At 39.8% G+C, this 16,560-nt stretch overlaps 1 protein-coding gene across 1 annotated transcript in view; it reads left to right on the top strand.

The window, feature by feature from the left end:
• The window catches only part of LOC307166552 (alpha-2-macroglobulin-like), a 69,111-nt gene that overhangs the window by 12,388 nt on the left and 40,163 nt on the right, over positions 1-16,560 (top strand). The window contains exons 17-34 of the mRNA XM_079884988.1: positions 6,663-6,792; positions 7,016-7,241; positions 7,312-7,438; positions 7,516-7,637; positions 7,736-7,787; positions 8,308-8,394; positions 8,481-8,657; positions 8,808-8,883; positions 9,086-9,242; positions 9,485-9,559; positions 9,639-9,801; positions 9,901-10,094; positions 10,178-10,390; positions 10,508-10,626; positions 10,933-11,014; positions 11,097-11,180; positions 11,282-11,387; positions 11,500-12,497. Of these exons, the coding sequence (XP_079741114.1) occupies positions 6,663-6,792; positions 7,016-7,241; positions 7,312-7,438; positions 7,516-7,637; positions 7,736-7,787; positions 8,308-8,394; positions 8,481-8,657; positions 8,808-8,883; positions 9,086-9,242; positions 9,485-9,559; positions 9,639-9,801; positions 9,901-10,094; positions 10,178-10,390; positions 10,508-10,626; positions 10,933-11,014; positions 11,097-11,180; positions 11,282-11,387; positions 11,500-11,540 (2,231 nt within the window). The 3' untranslated portion in view covers positions 11,541-12,497. Of the gene's footprint in view, positions 1-6,662; positions 6,793-7,015; positions 7,242-7,311; positions 7,439-7,515; positions 7,638-7,735; positions 7,788-8,307; positions 8,395-8,480; positions 8,658-8,807; positions 8,884-9,085; positions 9,243-9,484; positions 9,560-9,638; positions 9,802-9,900; positions 10,095-10,177; positions 10,391-10,507; positions 10,627-10,932; positions 11,015-11,096; positions 11,181-11,281; positions 11,388-11,499 lie in introns of the transcript that reaches the window.

Raw genomic sequence — 16,560 nt, 5'->3', positions numbered from 1 at the left:
TGCTAAGTATTCTGATTAATTATTTTGTCATTTTGCCTCCACGTCCCCCAGATTGCCCGCGAGCTTCTCCTCCTGTCCATCCGATAAGTTCTTTACTGTGTGACAGAGAGTCGCGTGGTTATGACGCAATCGTTAGCCTATTTTTACAAAAACTGCTTCTACGGGGCCATAACGTAAGATACAAGGTAATGGAGCCTTTTATACATTTTCGTGTTTCTTTAGAAATAAATAATGGACAAATGGAGTCTTTAAACGCCTCAGATGTAAAGTTATTCGCTGTCAAAGTGATGCCAAAATGAATGGGAGTCAATGCTCACTCATGAGTGGGGATGTCCGGCCTCGAGACGTGGACGCGGCGGAGAGACGGACGCGACCTTCTCACCCACCCGGAGAGGCGGGTTGTGGTATGCGCCCAGTGCCCAGCACGGAGGAGCCGTGTGTGGAGAGCAGGCCTGGTTTTCGTCTAGCCGGCTTCATGTACCAAGTTTGCAGTACTCTACCTTGTATATGCGACCGGAGGATCATACAAGTTTTACCTCTCGTCTTAACATCATTCCCCAGTTCGAACGGACAACCATTTCGACCCACGCTATCATCTTCCACCAGTGGGTAAATGACTTTGTTTAAACCTATGGGTACGAGAGACGCTACTGTAGATAAGCGCCAAAAGTCCTCATTAAGACTCTTACTCTCTGTTCTTTTATTTATCGGAAATATTGAGCTTAACCCTGGTCCGGGCAAAAATGCCTTTATGTCCGCTTTTCTATATTTCCTGGGATTTTATACTCATGTTTTAAATAACACTCTGGGCATGGGTTTACATGCAGGTGTCCCACGCATGGATTTATCTCAACCGCAGTGCTTTCAACAACCTGTAGGCACATCGATTACACCTCAGTTGCTATTTAATTCTCCTCTTGTTACACCTCAGTTGCTACTTAATTCTCCTCCTGTTATCCCAGGCTTTAATTCTAAACCTGTTAGAGCACAAAAAAGACCATTGTGTCTAAAGAAAAATCCAGTTACTTTATGCCAACTTGGTAGAATCAGAGGTTTCAAAGTTTGCCATCTAAATATGAGAAGCCTTGTTCCCAAACTGGATGAATTTAAAATCATGCTTACTCAAACAAAGGCTCATGTTATGGCAATATCTGAATCATGGCTGACTCCTGTTATATCTGATTCATTTCTTACGATTGAAAACTATTTATTATATCGCATTGGTTGGTTGGTTATTCATTTTACAAATCAACTTTCAGTTACTATTATTGTCACATACAAGCCTCCAAATGTCAGTCCAACTGCATATTTATTGCAGTTCTCGGACTTAATAAAATCGGTTAAAACTAATGAGCTTGTTATTCTTGGTGACATAAATTTAAATTGGATTGATAATTCATCTAAACTTCTGAAAACAACTGCCATAAAATATGGTCTTCATCAATTAATTAAAGATCCCACCAGATTTGGTAAAACACGAAATTCTATTTTGGACCTTATTTTCACTAATCAACCCTCCAAGTATGGCATATCAGGAGTGATAAACACAGCAGTTTCAGATCATTCACTCATATATGTCATTAGGAAATGTTTTAAACAGCCAAAATGTCATAAAAATAATTACATTAAAAAAGTCCCGAATTCAAAATTGTCTCAGTTTAATGCTGAATTTGCTGATACTGATTGGAGTAACGAGATGTTTCTGCAAAATCCTGATCATGTTCTGTCAAATTTCCATAGGAGAGTGGAGACAATACGTCAAAAATATACAACTACCTGTAAAATACATATTAGACAAAATACAGTACCTTGGGTAACTTCTGATATTTTACAGCTCCTAAAAAAGAAGGCCTCTTCCTTGAAAACCTACAGATTATTAAAAACACCTGAAGCTAAGCTTATTTTCACACAGTTTAGAAATAAGTGTAAATTTGAATTATACAAAGCAAAACAGTCTTATTATGAAAATCAAATTAGTCGAACAGTTTCCAACCCAAGAACATTATGGCGAGCATTGAAATCTATAACTGGTGAAAATAAAATTAAAAATAATAATAGTTTACAAATATCCATAAATGGTTCTCTTCTTACTGATCATGATAAAATTGCTAATTCTTTTAATGAGTATTTTATTGCATCTGTACAAGAATTATCCTCTAAATTTACTATTCCTCTGTTTCTCACATCAGTACCAGCATTATCTCAGCAATTCTCTTTTTCTGAAATTGTACAAAATGATATAACTAATATTTTGTGTTCTCTGAATGCTTCTCATGCTTGTGATACAAATAATTTAAACATGACTTTTCTTAAAACTCATGCCAGTACTCTTATACCACTCTTTCATCATTTAGTTAATCTGTGTATTAGACAATCAGTATTTCCTGCCTTGTGGAAAACGGCCCAGATCACCCCGATGTTTAAGTCTGATGATCCAACTAATATTTCCAACTACCGTCCAATTGCAATTCTCCCAACCATTTCCAAGTTGCTTGAAAAAATATTATATAATCAACTAATTAACCACCTTGAAAATAATAACCTGCTCAGTGATTGCCAGCATGGCTTTCGACCCTTGCGGTCAACTATGTCGGCTTTGCTGCTTCTCACTGAGCAAATACATGCGTCTCTAAACAAGGGTCAGATTACTGGAGTTATATACATAGATTTTCAGAAAGTTTTTGATACAGTCAATTAGGGGTGTAACGGTACACAAAAATCACGGTTCGGTACGTACCTCGGTTTTAAAGTCACGGTTCGGTTTATTTTCGGTACAGTAAGGGAAAGAAATGCAAACATTAAACTGCAGGTTGTTTATTACTATAAACTTTTTTTAACAATTTGTTTACACTTTTTTTAAACACTTTTTAATAAAATATAATAAAATAGATATAAAATAAAAAAAGAATAAGAAATAAAATACTGCTGCAAAGTTCTCCACTAAATAAAATACTCTCGGTCTCAAACCAATATCACATAATAAAATATAATGAAAAATATAAATAAATAACTATGATTACAGTGCAGGAACAGAAAATAGCCCTATATTAAAATAATATTAAACAAATATATTAATGTATTATTATTTTTCAATAATCAATCAACATAATCAATTTAAGATTTTTTTTTCTTCACTTTTTTAATAATTATCAAAATAAAATATAGTCCAAAGCTATAGTACAAAGCTATTATTACCAGAGCATGTGATCAGAGCAGGTCATTTTACCATTGTTGCCAGCATGACTATACCAGCTCAGCAAACAGAAATCTAAGTTACTACTGAGAAATTTCACCTTATTTGAGCGGACTTTGCTTTTCCAGTGCGTGATCGGTACATGATTGGAGTGTTTGGGCCGTTAACGACAGAGCAGAACGCGCAGCGCAAACACGGACTCGAACATTGAGCAGAGAGCGCAGCGGGCCGACACACACACACACACACACACACACACACACTCGCGCGCGCGCGCAAGCCACGGAACGGAGAGTGCGGCGGCGCACACGAAGCGGAAAAGCTTTTTTTCGCCATGCAGTCTATTTCATTGTTACAGTGACGACGGGTAAAACACGGGTAAAACCAGAGAATGTCTAATAGGAAAAAACATTAGAATCAGCTGCAGGGCGGGATTTGCGCTGAACGCGGAGACTTCCGCCACTTAATATGTTCGTGTGGAAACACGAAAATGTACCTATGTTCCGCACACAAAATATTGCATTCAGTCATTCGGTACACACGTGCACCGAACCGAAAGCCCTGTACCGAAACGGTTCGGTACGAATACACGTACCGTTACACCCCTACAGTCAATCATCAAATTCTGTTAAACAAACTTCTTTCTTTTCATTTGTCATCTTCCGCAATAGATATGTTTATATCATATTTAAGTGACAGATCTCTGACTGTAAGAATCGGCACAGTAACATCACAGCCACGAGTGTGTTCTATGGGAGTTCCACAGGGCAGCATTTTGGGTCCTTTACTTTTCCTTATGTATATTAATGATCTTCCTTGTGTTTTGAATTTTTCTAGTTCTTTGCTATATGCTGATGACACTGTTATTTTTCTTTCTGGTTCTAATATCGACACAATCAATTACAAACTTAACACAGATCTGCAGCATTTACATAACTGGCTGCAAGATAATCATTTAACACTTAATGTCAAGAAAACACAATGCATGTATTTTTGTTCATCTAGGAGACAGCTATCCATATCCAATCCTATCACTTTTTCTAATCAAATGCTTTCAATTGTATCAGCATATAAGTATTTGGGAGTCTATCTTGACTCACATCTTACTTATCAAGAACATGTTCAAACCCTAACCAGAAAGTTAAACCAAAAGTTATATGTTTATAGCAAAATTAGACCATATTTGTTGCTTTCTGTTTCAAAAACCTATCTTCATGCCATCATTCTGTCCACTTTGTCGTATTGTTTACCTGTTTGGTCACTAACAACAAATGAGATTATTGAACCAGTAATAAGACTTTATAATAGAGCTCATAAGATCCATGTCAGGCTTCCAGGCTGGACTCACCACTGTACTGCACTATCTTTGTGTAATGCCTTGACATTTCAGAACTATAAAATAAGCCATGGGATAAACTTGTTTTATCAAATCTTAAATGGACACACTGTAACTGCTCTAACCGAATTGGTTCCGAAACTTAGCTCAAGGTCTGAGCGCACTACGAGATCTTTTACAAATGGACTTTTGCCTTTACCGGCTTTTAGAAACAGTTATGGACAGAGATCTTTTTTTCATGTGCTCACTAAAACCTGGAATGAGATCCCACAGCACATCAGAACTATCACATCAAGAAGACTATATAAAATAACATTTGCTCGCCATTTAATGGACAGGTATATCTGTGACCATTGAGACGGCTCTATAGCCCCTCCTGTTGCCCAATATCTTGGTTTGTGTGTCTGTTGTTGTCTCTAGCTGTCTAGTGTGTGAGCTTTGTTGTGTATGTGGTTTTTATGTTCTGCAGAGCAGGAACCTGCTGAAAATCAGTTTTATACTGAGCCAGGCCAGATTGTCCTTAATCTTTTCCTGTTTTAAAAATATAAATAAATAAATAAATAAATGGAATGCTAACAGCAGGTGATGGTCTGCTAATCAATGACGCCCCCCGGGGAAGCTTCAGTTTTTTTCTGAAAGATTACCCCTTTGGCTTGTGCGGGGTCGCTATGGGAACGGTATACCCTCACTGCCATGCTGAAGAAATGAGAGCCCTATTGGCTGAGCTACGTCAAAGGACTCAAAGTAGCCCTCATCCCTATGGTGCACACCAGCAACGTGATCATAGACCGGAGCAGCACGGCCATCGTGTGCAAAGCTGCCCCAGCCTGACCCGCTGCTGCATATACTCTGCCATTCAGCCGTGATGTAACATGGCAGAAACAGCGCCTTCAATGTGGATGCCTCTCCTACCAAGAGATAGCTGGCCAGCATCTCTCCAAATGGAGGCATCGACGCATAACCATATTCCTGCATCCCTTCCACTTCAACATAGTTTGCCTGTGAACGATGGATGCGAGCAGAAAATGGCTTTCCCCAAAATCTCCGCTCCTCATTGTGAAGATCTGGGAGAAAGGGAAGACTCATACGAGCTGGACGGTTATGTCCCAACAGGAAGCGTTCATCGAGGCGGCTGTGAGGGAGCTCGCGCTTCTCGCGCTTCCACGGCAGATCAAATCTCTCCGTGGCGTGAGACATAACATCCAGCAGCTCGTCATATGCGGGGCAGGTGGGCTTAGAGTGCTCAGAGACATCCTCGATCTCAACACCCTCATCCTGCTCATCTTGGCTTGAGGCGAGGAGTGCGCTCACTGCCGGATCAGATGATGTGAGGGATAACACATCATCCTCCAGGAGCTTGCTTTCGTCTGCCGTCGACAAATGAGAGATATTCATACCTTCCTCAAACTCATTGACAACTCATAAATTGCTCGTCCATCTGTGAGCCCCACAATCTCAGTCTCCTACTCTCCTCAGTTGCTGCAGGTCCTGTCCCAATTCCTTCGAGAAAAGGGACAAACGAGAGCGAAGCTTCCTCATGGGAAAGCATTGGCAATGCACGCAAACAGTTCCCTCAAGGATTGAGCTTGCATGCTCCTCGCCCATGCACAGAACACATACAGTTACACGTGTGTCATCAGGTGTCAGGAAAAGCTGATATTGAGGAACACACTTCTTGAAACTCATGGTGCTAGTGCAAGCCATAGTTTTGGCTTTCTGTTTAGACACACACTCAAACAGACGGTCTCCTGAAGACAAGAAAGAGGATGACGTATTTCACAGGTGCCCTTTTATACTCATGGTCTCATCTTTGGTGACGTCATAGGTGGCCACATGCAAAAGTCAAGTTCATTGTCGTGTTTAGACTCATGCTTCAGACACCTGTCATGCCGGAGGCATTCCCCATAGCGACCCCTAGGGGATGCAGCGCGAGTTCCCTTTCAAAAGGGAACTCTGACAACACTAAAATAAATCTGTGTAAATAAATAAAAAAATTAAATAAAAACTAAAATAAAATAATGTGTATGAAAATGATGATCTGTTCACTTATGACTCTATAGAGACTTGGTTATTTTGCTTTTCACATACATATCACTTAAAACTATCAAATACAAAATATCACTTTTTTTCCAGTGATGTATCAAAATGCTCCAAGGAGAGGGATGGCAGGGAGTGCTTTTGGTGCAAATGACAGACATTCTCCAGCAGTGACGATTCGGACCTTCTTTCCAGAAACGTGGATCTGGGAACTTGCTGAAGTGGGGTATGTGAAGTGTAATCAGTACATTTAACATCATATTTATCTTATTACTTATCTTTAAAACATCATCTCCCCTCTCACCTTGCAGAAAACAGAAAATACCTTGCTTGCTTTGCAGATTTTGAATCCAGTTATTTTATCATCTGTATGCTGAATATTGTTATTTAATACAGGAAGAATGGCAGGGTCAGAATCAAATATGCCTATTGTTGTAATTCCTCCACAGGGACTCTGGATCAACTCAGGTTCCTGTCACGGTTCCTGACACCATCACCTCTTGGGAGACGGAGGTCTTCTGTCTGTCCTCTGAAGGTCTGGGTCTCGCTCCTCCTGCTCAGCTGACAGTTTTCCAGCCCTTCTTCCTGGAGCTCTCTCTGCCTTACTCCATCATCCGTGGGGAGATCTTTGAGCTGAAGGCCACTGTCTTCAGCTATCTGTCCAAGTGCATCATGGTGAGATTTCAGACTCAGTCTAATCAAATCATATCAAATATGCCTCTAATCATGTGTGGTTGATTGACAGGTTAAAGTGACTCCAGCTCCGTCCTCAGACTACACTCTCAAAGCCTCCTCTGATGATCAGTATTCATCCTGTCTATGTGCTAATGGAAGAAAAACCTTTAAATGGATCCTCACTCCTTCTGTTCTTGGTGAGTTTTCCAATCTGAATCATTGTTTCTCAGTGTTTGTGTTTGTTCTATCTTCACGTATATGTCTTGTGTTTTAGGAGTCTTGAATATTACAGTCAGTGCAGAGGCAGAGGTGTCCCAGACTGTGTGTGACAATGAGATTGTGAGCGTCCCAGAGAGAGGACGCATTGATACGGTCACACGAAGTCTGCTTGTACAGGTCAGTGCACGTCAAATGTCTCTTAGATGTTATTTACCCTTTATCATAATGCTACTTATTTCAAAATGATGTGTTGATGTGTTTATTTTATGCTGCAGGCAGAAGGAACTGAAAAGACAGAGACTCAAAGCTGGTTATTGTGTCCAAAGGGTTAGTCTGCAAATATTTCATATATTTTGGTGTATAAGCAACAGTAATGTTAGAACCCTTTTGCTTTTGTTTATTTTTTGGGGGATCAAGCAGTGAAGCTTTTTCAACTGAGAAAAAGTTGCTCAAAGAATTTTGGCTGTCAATTTGTTTGCCATATAAAAGACTAATTGGCTTTTAATCTTATAAACACAAACTCTAACTTAATGAAAATTAGTACACATTGCATAGAGGACATTTTGAGGACACACAATATCTGAGGACCAATAGAGGGAGCTAAAATATACAGTAACCAAACTATTCTTATATTTCTCTGACATTTAAATTGAGAAAGCTGAAATTTGTCAGCCTTTTATGACAACTTTTATGGAACATAAAAAAAAATTTTTTCTCTATTTTCTCCCCTTTTCCAAAGTGCTTGAATCGCAATAATTTGGACTTCACAGATGGTATTAGAATGTTCATTTTATAACATCACTCTGCTGATCTCTAATATGCACTTCTGTCTGTCTGTTTCATACAGTAGGTGACAATCTCTCAGAGGAAGTGGCTCTGACTCTCCCTAAAGATGTGATAGAGGGATCAGCCAGATCCTCTGTTTCAGTCATTGGTAACATTTACAAATACAAGCAGTATTGAGGAGATTGGGTTTGGACTTATAAAATGTAGTGAGTTTTATTTGTGTATGGTTTATAGGAGACATATTGGGTCGTGCACTGAGGAATCTTCACGGATTATTACGGATGCCGTACGGCTGTGGAGAGCAAAACATGGCAGTTCTTTCTCCCAATATTTACATTCTGCAGTATCTGGAGAACACAGAGCAGCTCACCTCAGCCATCCGAGAGAGAGCCACAGGCTTCCTGAAGAGCGGTGAGAGACATAAATCATGTCAAGGAAATACTGAGAAAATACTGCCAAATTATACATTTTTCAACACACCTGAATGTCATTCAGTAAAGTTGAATAATCAGACACATTGAATCAAACTGTTGAAGTGTTAACCATTATTACACTAAACAGGATACCAGAGACAAATGAACTACAAGCATTTTGATGGATCATACAGCACATTTGGTCATGGTGCTGGAAATACATGGTAAATATATTTTCACTATTACTTTTGTTAAACAGAAATAATATTAAGGTAATCTACAATAATAAACCCAAAAGGATGGTACAAAAAAACACATTCAAAAATGTATCTCTCAGTTCAAATTATTTGTTTTGATATTTATGATGAATGGAATTCATTGAAAAACCTGATGAATTTTTTTAAATTGTATCTTCCACACCACCAGGTTGACTGCCTTTGTCCTGAGGTCTTTTGGCAGAGCACAGAAATACATATTTATTGATCCAGAAATTATTCAGAGTGCAAAGAATTGGTTAATAAGTAGACGGGATTCAGACGGCTGTTTTATCCAACAGGGAAGCTTGTTCAACAACAGAATGAAGGTCGGTCAACTTCTGTCTCTCTATATCTCTCTATCTCTCTTTCTATCTAGAGCACAATAGCAGCCACCTAGAAATGCTCTGGTAACTATCTAGAAAACCTGGAATCTTAGACCTGTAAATGTTTAAGCTTTTTTAAAACATTTAGATATTCTCAAGCCAACATCAAAGTTTGTCTAGATAAACTTTCCTTTAATAGTTTGAGTGTGTTGCTTTATTTATCCTTCATTTCTCATATATTCCAGGGTGGAGTGAATGATAATGTGACCATGACTGCCTACATTACTGCATCATTGCTTGAACTGGAAACTCCAGTCACAGTAAGTTCATCTTCAGGAAACACAGTATAAACTCATAGAAAAATGACACTCACAGTGTCTGTTTCTGTTTTTGTCACAGGATCCTGTCGTCAGTAAAGGATTGTCATGCTTGAGGTCCGTCATTGAGGATGTCAAAAACATTTACACCACTGCTCTGCTCACCTACACTTTCAGTCTGGCTAATGACACGGACACTCGACAGCAGCTTTTCAAGAAACTGTTGGATGTTGCTATTTCAGATGGTAAGAGGTTTGTTTCTGATGATTTCTGTTGTCTTTTATGACTGTACTATTGTTTTTTGTCATGCTCATTGAGTTACGCGTGTGTCTTTTGTCCTCAAGGGTCTCATCTCCACTGGTCTCAGTCTGCATCTGCTGAGGACTCTGATTCTCTGGCAGTGGAGATCAGCTCATATGTGCTGCTAGCTGTTCTCTCTGCAGATTCAGTCACTACAGCTGATCTGGGCTATGCTAACAGGATTGTCAGCTGGCTTGTGAAGCAGCAGAATGCCTATGGAGGATTCTCCTCCACACAGGTTGCTCAAACTACTCCAATCAAACACATTATTAGCGGTGTGAATGAGTAAAAGTGACATGACTGAATACATTTATTTCCCAGGACACAGTGGTGGCTCTTCAGGCTCTGTCTTTGTACGCCACCAAAGTGTTCAGCTCTGACGGCTCCAGCACAGTGACTGTACAGTCAGCAGGAGACACTCACCACTTTGATGTCAATCAGGACAACAAGTTACTGTACCAGGAGAAGCAGCTGCAGACCGTCCCAGCCGAATACAGCATTGAAGTGAAGGGCTCAACCTGTGTGTCTGTGCAGGTCTGTAGTGCGTTCAGCTTCATTTACTCACTCTCTCTTTCTCTCTTGGCATTGTGGTTATTCTGCTGTGAAATGGTTTATTAATTTATTTTTGTTTGTTTGTGTTGACTCTCTCAGATGGCTCAGTTCTACAACATTCCCACTCCTACTGAAGCTAAAACATTGAGCATTGACGCTAAGATTGAGGGAGATTGCAAAACATTGGGACAAAATTTCATTTTGAACTTCACAGTCAAGTAAGAAAATCTGTATTCAGTTCCAAGTCAAAAGACTTGAACTTGATTATGACTTAAGATTTACTAACAAATATATCTTTACTGAATAGCATAAACACAAACGCAATATAAACTGAAATGGCATATCTCAGTATTTAAAACTGCAACACTAACTTGAGAAACAAGAAAAATTTTTTTTATTATTGACACATTATGAGTGATGAAAACTCTGCATGTCTTGTAAATTATACTGGCTTTTTTTCTTGCTTATTTATACATTTATCTGAGGCATTTAAGAACCAAACATTTTCATTTGCTCTTTTCCAGATACGATGGTCTACAGGAAAGGACTAACATGGTCATTGTGGATATTAAACTCTTATCTGGATTCACAGCTGATACATCAATGGTGTGTTTGAGTGGTTCTTCACAGAATGTGTAAAGTTTCTAGAGTTCACTATTTAGAAATTAACCAGCACTTTTCCCCACAGCTTGGAAGTTCTTCCGGATCATACGTACCACTTGTGGAACGGGTCGATTCTAAAGATGATCATGTCATTGTGTATTTGAAGGAGGTGAGAAAACAGAAACATTCATATTATTTTAAATTATTAGGTCAATCCATTAACCTTTTATCCATAATGTCCATAACTAATGTGTTTGTTTCCTCCTGCAGATCCCACAAAATATTCCAATGAATTACCAGATACAAATGAAACAGATTCTTCCAGTGAAGAATCTCAAGCCGGCTGTGGTCAAAGTGTACGATTACTACCAAAAAAGTAAGATTTAATAAGCCAGCGTTGAATGTTTTGATCATGCGATGCACATTGTTTATTCAGATTTACAGGTTTCCATTGTTGTATGAATGTGAACATCTTTCTTTTCCTTCAGGTGATCAGTCAGAGGCAGAGTACTCCTTTCACTGTGAATGAAGCTGCTGAAGTGCATCACCTCATAGTTCAGCTCGGATAAAGATGTTTGAACACTCTAATGCTTAATATTATAATGTTTATTCTTTATCCTGTGCAAAATTATTTCCAATATCATCCCAAATTAGAACAACCCCCCAAAAATCAGATTTTGGCCACGTCTCTTGAGAACATGACTATACAATTCACAATTCATATGATTAATAAAAGTGATGAAAACAAGTTATAGTGAGCTGATTGAATTGTTGAATGTGTGGTAGCTACATGCTATGGCAACATTTTAGAATCAGACAAGATATTTTATGATGATATCTTGTGAATTAGATTTTTTTTTTATCTCAACTCTGCTTTATCTTGTCTTCACACACTGTAAGAGGGCTATTTAGGTCCATTGTAGGTCCTCATGCTGTAGAATATTTACTTTGCCCTTCATTTTTAACTGAACAGCAAACAACCAAAATATGAACAGATATCAATAACAAATCACCTTACCTAAAGTCATTGAGAGGTCAGAAACTTCACTCATCCCATCACAGCCAGGTACTCAGGAAAAGACAGACTATTATTTTTAAAAACCAGAAGAACTCACAATAACATATGTGACCAAACAGTTGCCGACAAGAAAGAGTCAATTTAATCTAAAGGAATAATTCAAAAGAATATAATTGTTTTGTGTCAACTACGCCACCTAGGGACTTACACCCCAGGAATTTACTCACTCACTTTTGATGAAATCCGATGGCTCAGGAGGGGCTCCATTGACAGCGATTTAATTAACACTTTGAAGGCCCAGAAAGGAAGGAAAGACATTAAAGTAGTCCATGTGACTATGGTTCAACTTTAATGTTATGAAGTGATGAGAATACTTTTTGTGCACCAAAAAAATAATAAAAATAACGACTTTATCCAACAATTTCTACTCTTCCTGACGAGAGCACCACGACAGATGAGTTAGAACTGAAAATAACAAATCAAGAAAAAGAAAACGAAAAAAAAAAAATGAACCCAGCAGGGCGAACCCAGCTAACACAGTACGTTGTGACGACGTCGTTAGTTAGTCGTCATTTGGTCAGCGTGACATTACTTTATGACAACATTGTGAGGACGTCGTGGTAAAGTTCCATTTTTTATAATCTTGACTAATGTTCCAGAAACGTTGTGGGCACGTCCTCAAAAGACGTCGCTAGTTTATCCCATGGAAAACGTTGTAGAGACATGGTCCACTGGTCGCCAGGGGCGGAGTGTGTGATGTGAATCACACACGCCAATTCACTCCGTGCACAATATGGCGACCGTTGACGTTCGACCCATAGACAGTAAAAGAAATGGACACAGCGACCCCCATTGGTTTCAACAGAGAAAAGTGAAGTCAATTTGAAGCACCAACTTCCTGATGGCTGACCGTACTGCGCAGACTCAAACTGAGCTTGACGACGTAGATGTGACGTGAGCAACCTGTCTGTCTTCTTGTAGCCGTGCCAAGAGAAATCTGAATCATTCCCTTCCGAAACTTGCAGAGACAGAGAGTGTGAGTAGGACAAGGACGAAATTGTCAATCACACATTGGGGGGGACAGCTGTGGGACTTTTTGTGTTGGCGCATGCACACATTTTTTTAATCAAAATAAAATAAAAGTCAGAGTCCGAACACTTACCAGCATACAACAGTCATGCTGTTAAGTGTACTTGGTACTTCTAGGGGGGTCCGGGGGCATGCTCCCCCGGAAGAAAATTTTGTACATTTTAAAGGTAAGTTCATTAATCTGGTGCACTTTGAGTCACCCGAATCCACTGTTAAAAATAAATAATCCACCCGCAAACCGCCCGAACCTATGACATTCTCTGATTTAGATATCTGCATCTGATCATCACATTACAATTATTCAAATTCTTAGTGTTAAGCATGATAATATGGTAACATATCACACTGACATAGGCTGATTTAAAATGAACATTTATTTAAAATAAAAGTTCTTCTTTTGCCAAAATTATATTTCCTTAATAGCCTAAACAGAGGCTTTACTCAGTTTGGGCCATGCAAATTATGGGAGTTTCCCGGGAGAAATAACAAACCGGGAGGGGTCCGGGAGATGGGGCTAAAAAACGGGAGAAACCCGGGAAAAACGGGAGTGTTGACAGGTATGGCCAAATGTCTGTCAGATTTCGCGCTCCTAACTCTTCTTCTGTTTGGTTTTTCCTAACTCACTGACGGTGCACGAGCTACTAAAGGTATAGGGAAAACATGACATGGATTTCAGGAGAAATAGGTTTTGTTAATGTATAGTGTAAGGCCAGTCGAATGAATTTGGGAAATGGACCGGCCGGGATTTTATATTTTCGGAGCTCGAAAGAAAGACGTATTTGCAATCACATCGATATCGCCCGCATAATCATACAGTATGATCAAATATTGGGGGGGACAAATTGTCCTTCTTTGAATATTGGGGGGGACGTGTCCCCCTGTCCCCCCATAGAATTACGCCTATGGAGTAGGAGGTGTCCATGAGCTAGGAGCAGGAGCAACTTTTGCTAAGTATTCTGATTAATTATTTTGTCATTTTGCCTCCACGTCCCCCTGATTACCCGCAAGCTTCTCCTCCTGTCTATACGGTAATTTCTCTACTGTGCGACAGAGTCGCGTGGTAATGACGTAACCGTTAGTCTATTTTTACAAAAACTGCTTCTACGGGGCCATAACGTAAGATACAAGGTAATGGAGCCTTTTATTCATTGTTGTGTTTCTTTAGAAATAAATAATGGACAAATGGAGTCTTTAAACGCCTCAGATGCGAAGTTATTCGCTGTCAAAATGTATGGGAGTCAATGGAATGCTAACAGCAGGTGATGGTCTGCTAATGAGTGGCGGCCCCGGGGAAGCTTCAGTTTCCGGCTGATAGATTACCCCCCTGGTTCGACCTTGAGTGTGTGGGCAGAGCCCGTCTACGGAGAGCCTTGGCACTCCCTATTCAGCCCCATTGTATTGATTTTGGTTGCAGTTCCATTAGAATTCCACTGGGGGTGATCGTGAGCGAGTGTAGACTGAATGGGAGTCAATGGGGCTAGACGGCTAAATGTGTCTCTTTCACCCAAATGCCGTTGAGAAATCTCAGATTTTATTGTAGGTTTTGCAAGTTCAACATGGGTTATAGGTCGAAAGTTGAATGATCGAGTACTTATTTCTTTTCTATTTCTTACAGGTTGAGTTGTTGTTGCCCATAACACGCTAGCATTCTGCTAATGACGTCAGCATTCTGACGTCATTGACATTTTAAAAGACTTTTTAAACCAAATAAGTGACTCTAAAAAAATCTAACACCCAGCAATGTGTAATTTCTTTGCATCTCCTTTCGAATACAACATTCAAATTACTAGACAAAAAATTATATCCTGAGAAAAGTGGGTTTTGAGGGGTATTTCGCCATAGACCTCCATTCATTCTGCACTCGCTCGCGAGCGCCCCCGCATGGATAGAGACGTGTTACTGCAACCAATCCAGAACCCGGAAGTAAGCAGAGAGTGCCAATTCTCTTCCTATTAGACATTCTCTGGTGTGGGCCAGTACTTGCGGTGAAAACTTCCGGTGATCTGACAGTGAGAGCGAGAGACAACAGCGACCGAGTTCCATTGCCAGAGATAATTTTTCACAATGAGTGTTTTTAGGATTCAAGAGAGGCGACTTGCCTTTTAGACGGTGACAGCCTCAGCACTTCATTGTGTGCCGTTATGTACCGTTTCTTCACGTTACAACAAAGAAGTCAGCTTTCATGCATTCCCCGTTGACGCTGCAGTACGGGCTGAGTGGATGCAGAAGATCCGGAGGGATGACTTCATCCCGACCAAATTTTTAAATGCATATAATTTTCAGTGTATTTCACCTGTGCGTTTCTATGCTTTCTATTACTTCATTTATTTCATTTATGTTTCATAAATCATTATCTGTCTGGTGTTTATAAGCAGCACATACAATATTTTACTACGTGTAAAATATACACAAACTTAGCTATATTAAATTGTTTGTGGTACCTATTAAAAATGTAAAATATGTGATGATAATATTGATCGAGCAATATTATCGAGTAAGTATGTGAAAATATATGCGCAGAATTGAGAAAATAGTATTTATGGAGATAAATTGTAGCCTATCACTGACAGGGGCGGATGTTGTGAGGTTTTGCCTTCGTGCACAGCTGCCTATGACGGCTGCACGCTAAAACCTCACAACACCCGCCCCTGTCGGTCATTGATTGGAACACTATTTATTTTGGTTTTGAGTGGTTGGTGAAACCAATTGTTTTTGTGTGCAGATCTCAGAGCCTAGGCTGCCTACAGAGACACGTTTTTTTGACGGCCTGCTTATGGGGCGGGCAGCTAGCGGATCGTTAGGAAAGATTAGATGAATGTGATAATTTATGTTTGGGCCTGAAATCGCTGATACAACCTTTAAAGTCGTGTGTATTTTCACTGACTGCGGAACGGCTGCGTTCCGACTCCGGCGATTCGCAGCCCTCTGGAGCAGCAGATACGAGCTTCTATTTTTGTCGGATGCCGGAGAGCTCCGCAGCAATTCAGCACTTACAGTGAGGAAAATAAGTATTTGAACACCCTGCTATTTTGCAAGTTCTCCCACTTGGAAATCATGGAGGGGTCTGAAATTGTCATCGTAGGTGCATGTCCACTGTGAGAGACATAATCTAAAAAAAAAATCCAGAAATCACAATATATGTTTTTTAACTATTTATTTGTATGATACAGCTGCAAATAAGTATTTGAACACCTGTCTATCAGCTAGAATTCTGACCCTCAAAGACCTGTTAGTCTGCCTTTAAAATGTCCACCTCCACTCCATTTATTATCCTAAATTAGATGCACCTGTTTGAGGTCGTTAGCTGCATAAAGACACCTGTCCACCCCATACAATCAGTAAGAATCCAACTACTAACATGGCCAAGACCAAAGAGCTGTCCAAAGACACTAGAGACAAAATTGTACACCTCCACAAGGCTGGAAAGGGCTACGGGGAAATT

Source organism: Squalius cephalus, assembly GCF_949319135.1.
Source record: "Squalius cephalus genome assembly, chromosome: 11".
Lineage (NCBI taxonomy): Eukaryota > Metazoa > Chordata > Actinopteri > Cypriniformes > Leuciscidae > Squalius > Squalius cephalus.
The sequence above is the reverse complement of the archived record's forward strand: the minus strand, read 5'-3'. Positions and strand labels throughout refer to the sequence as shown.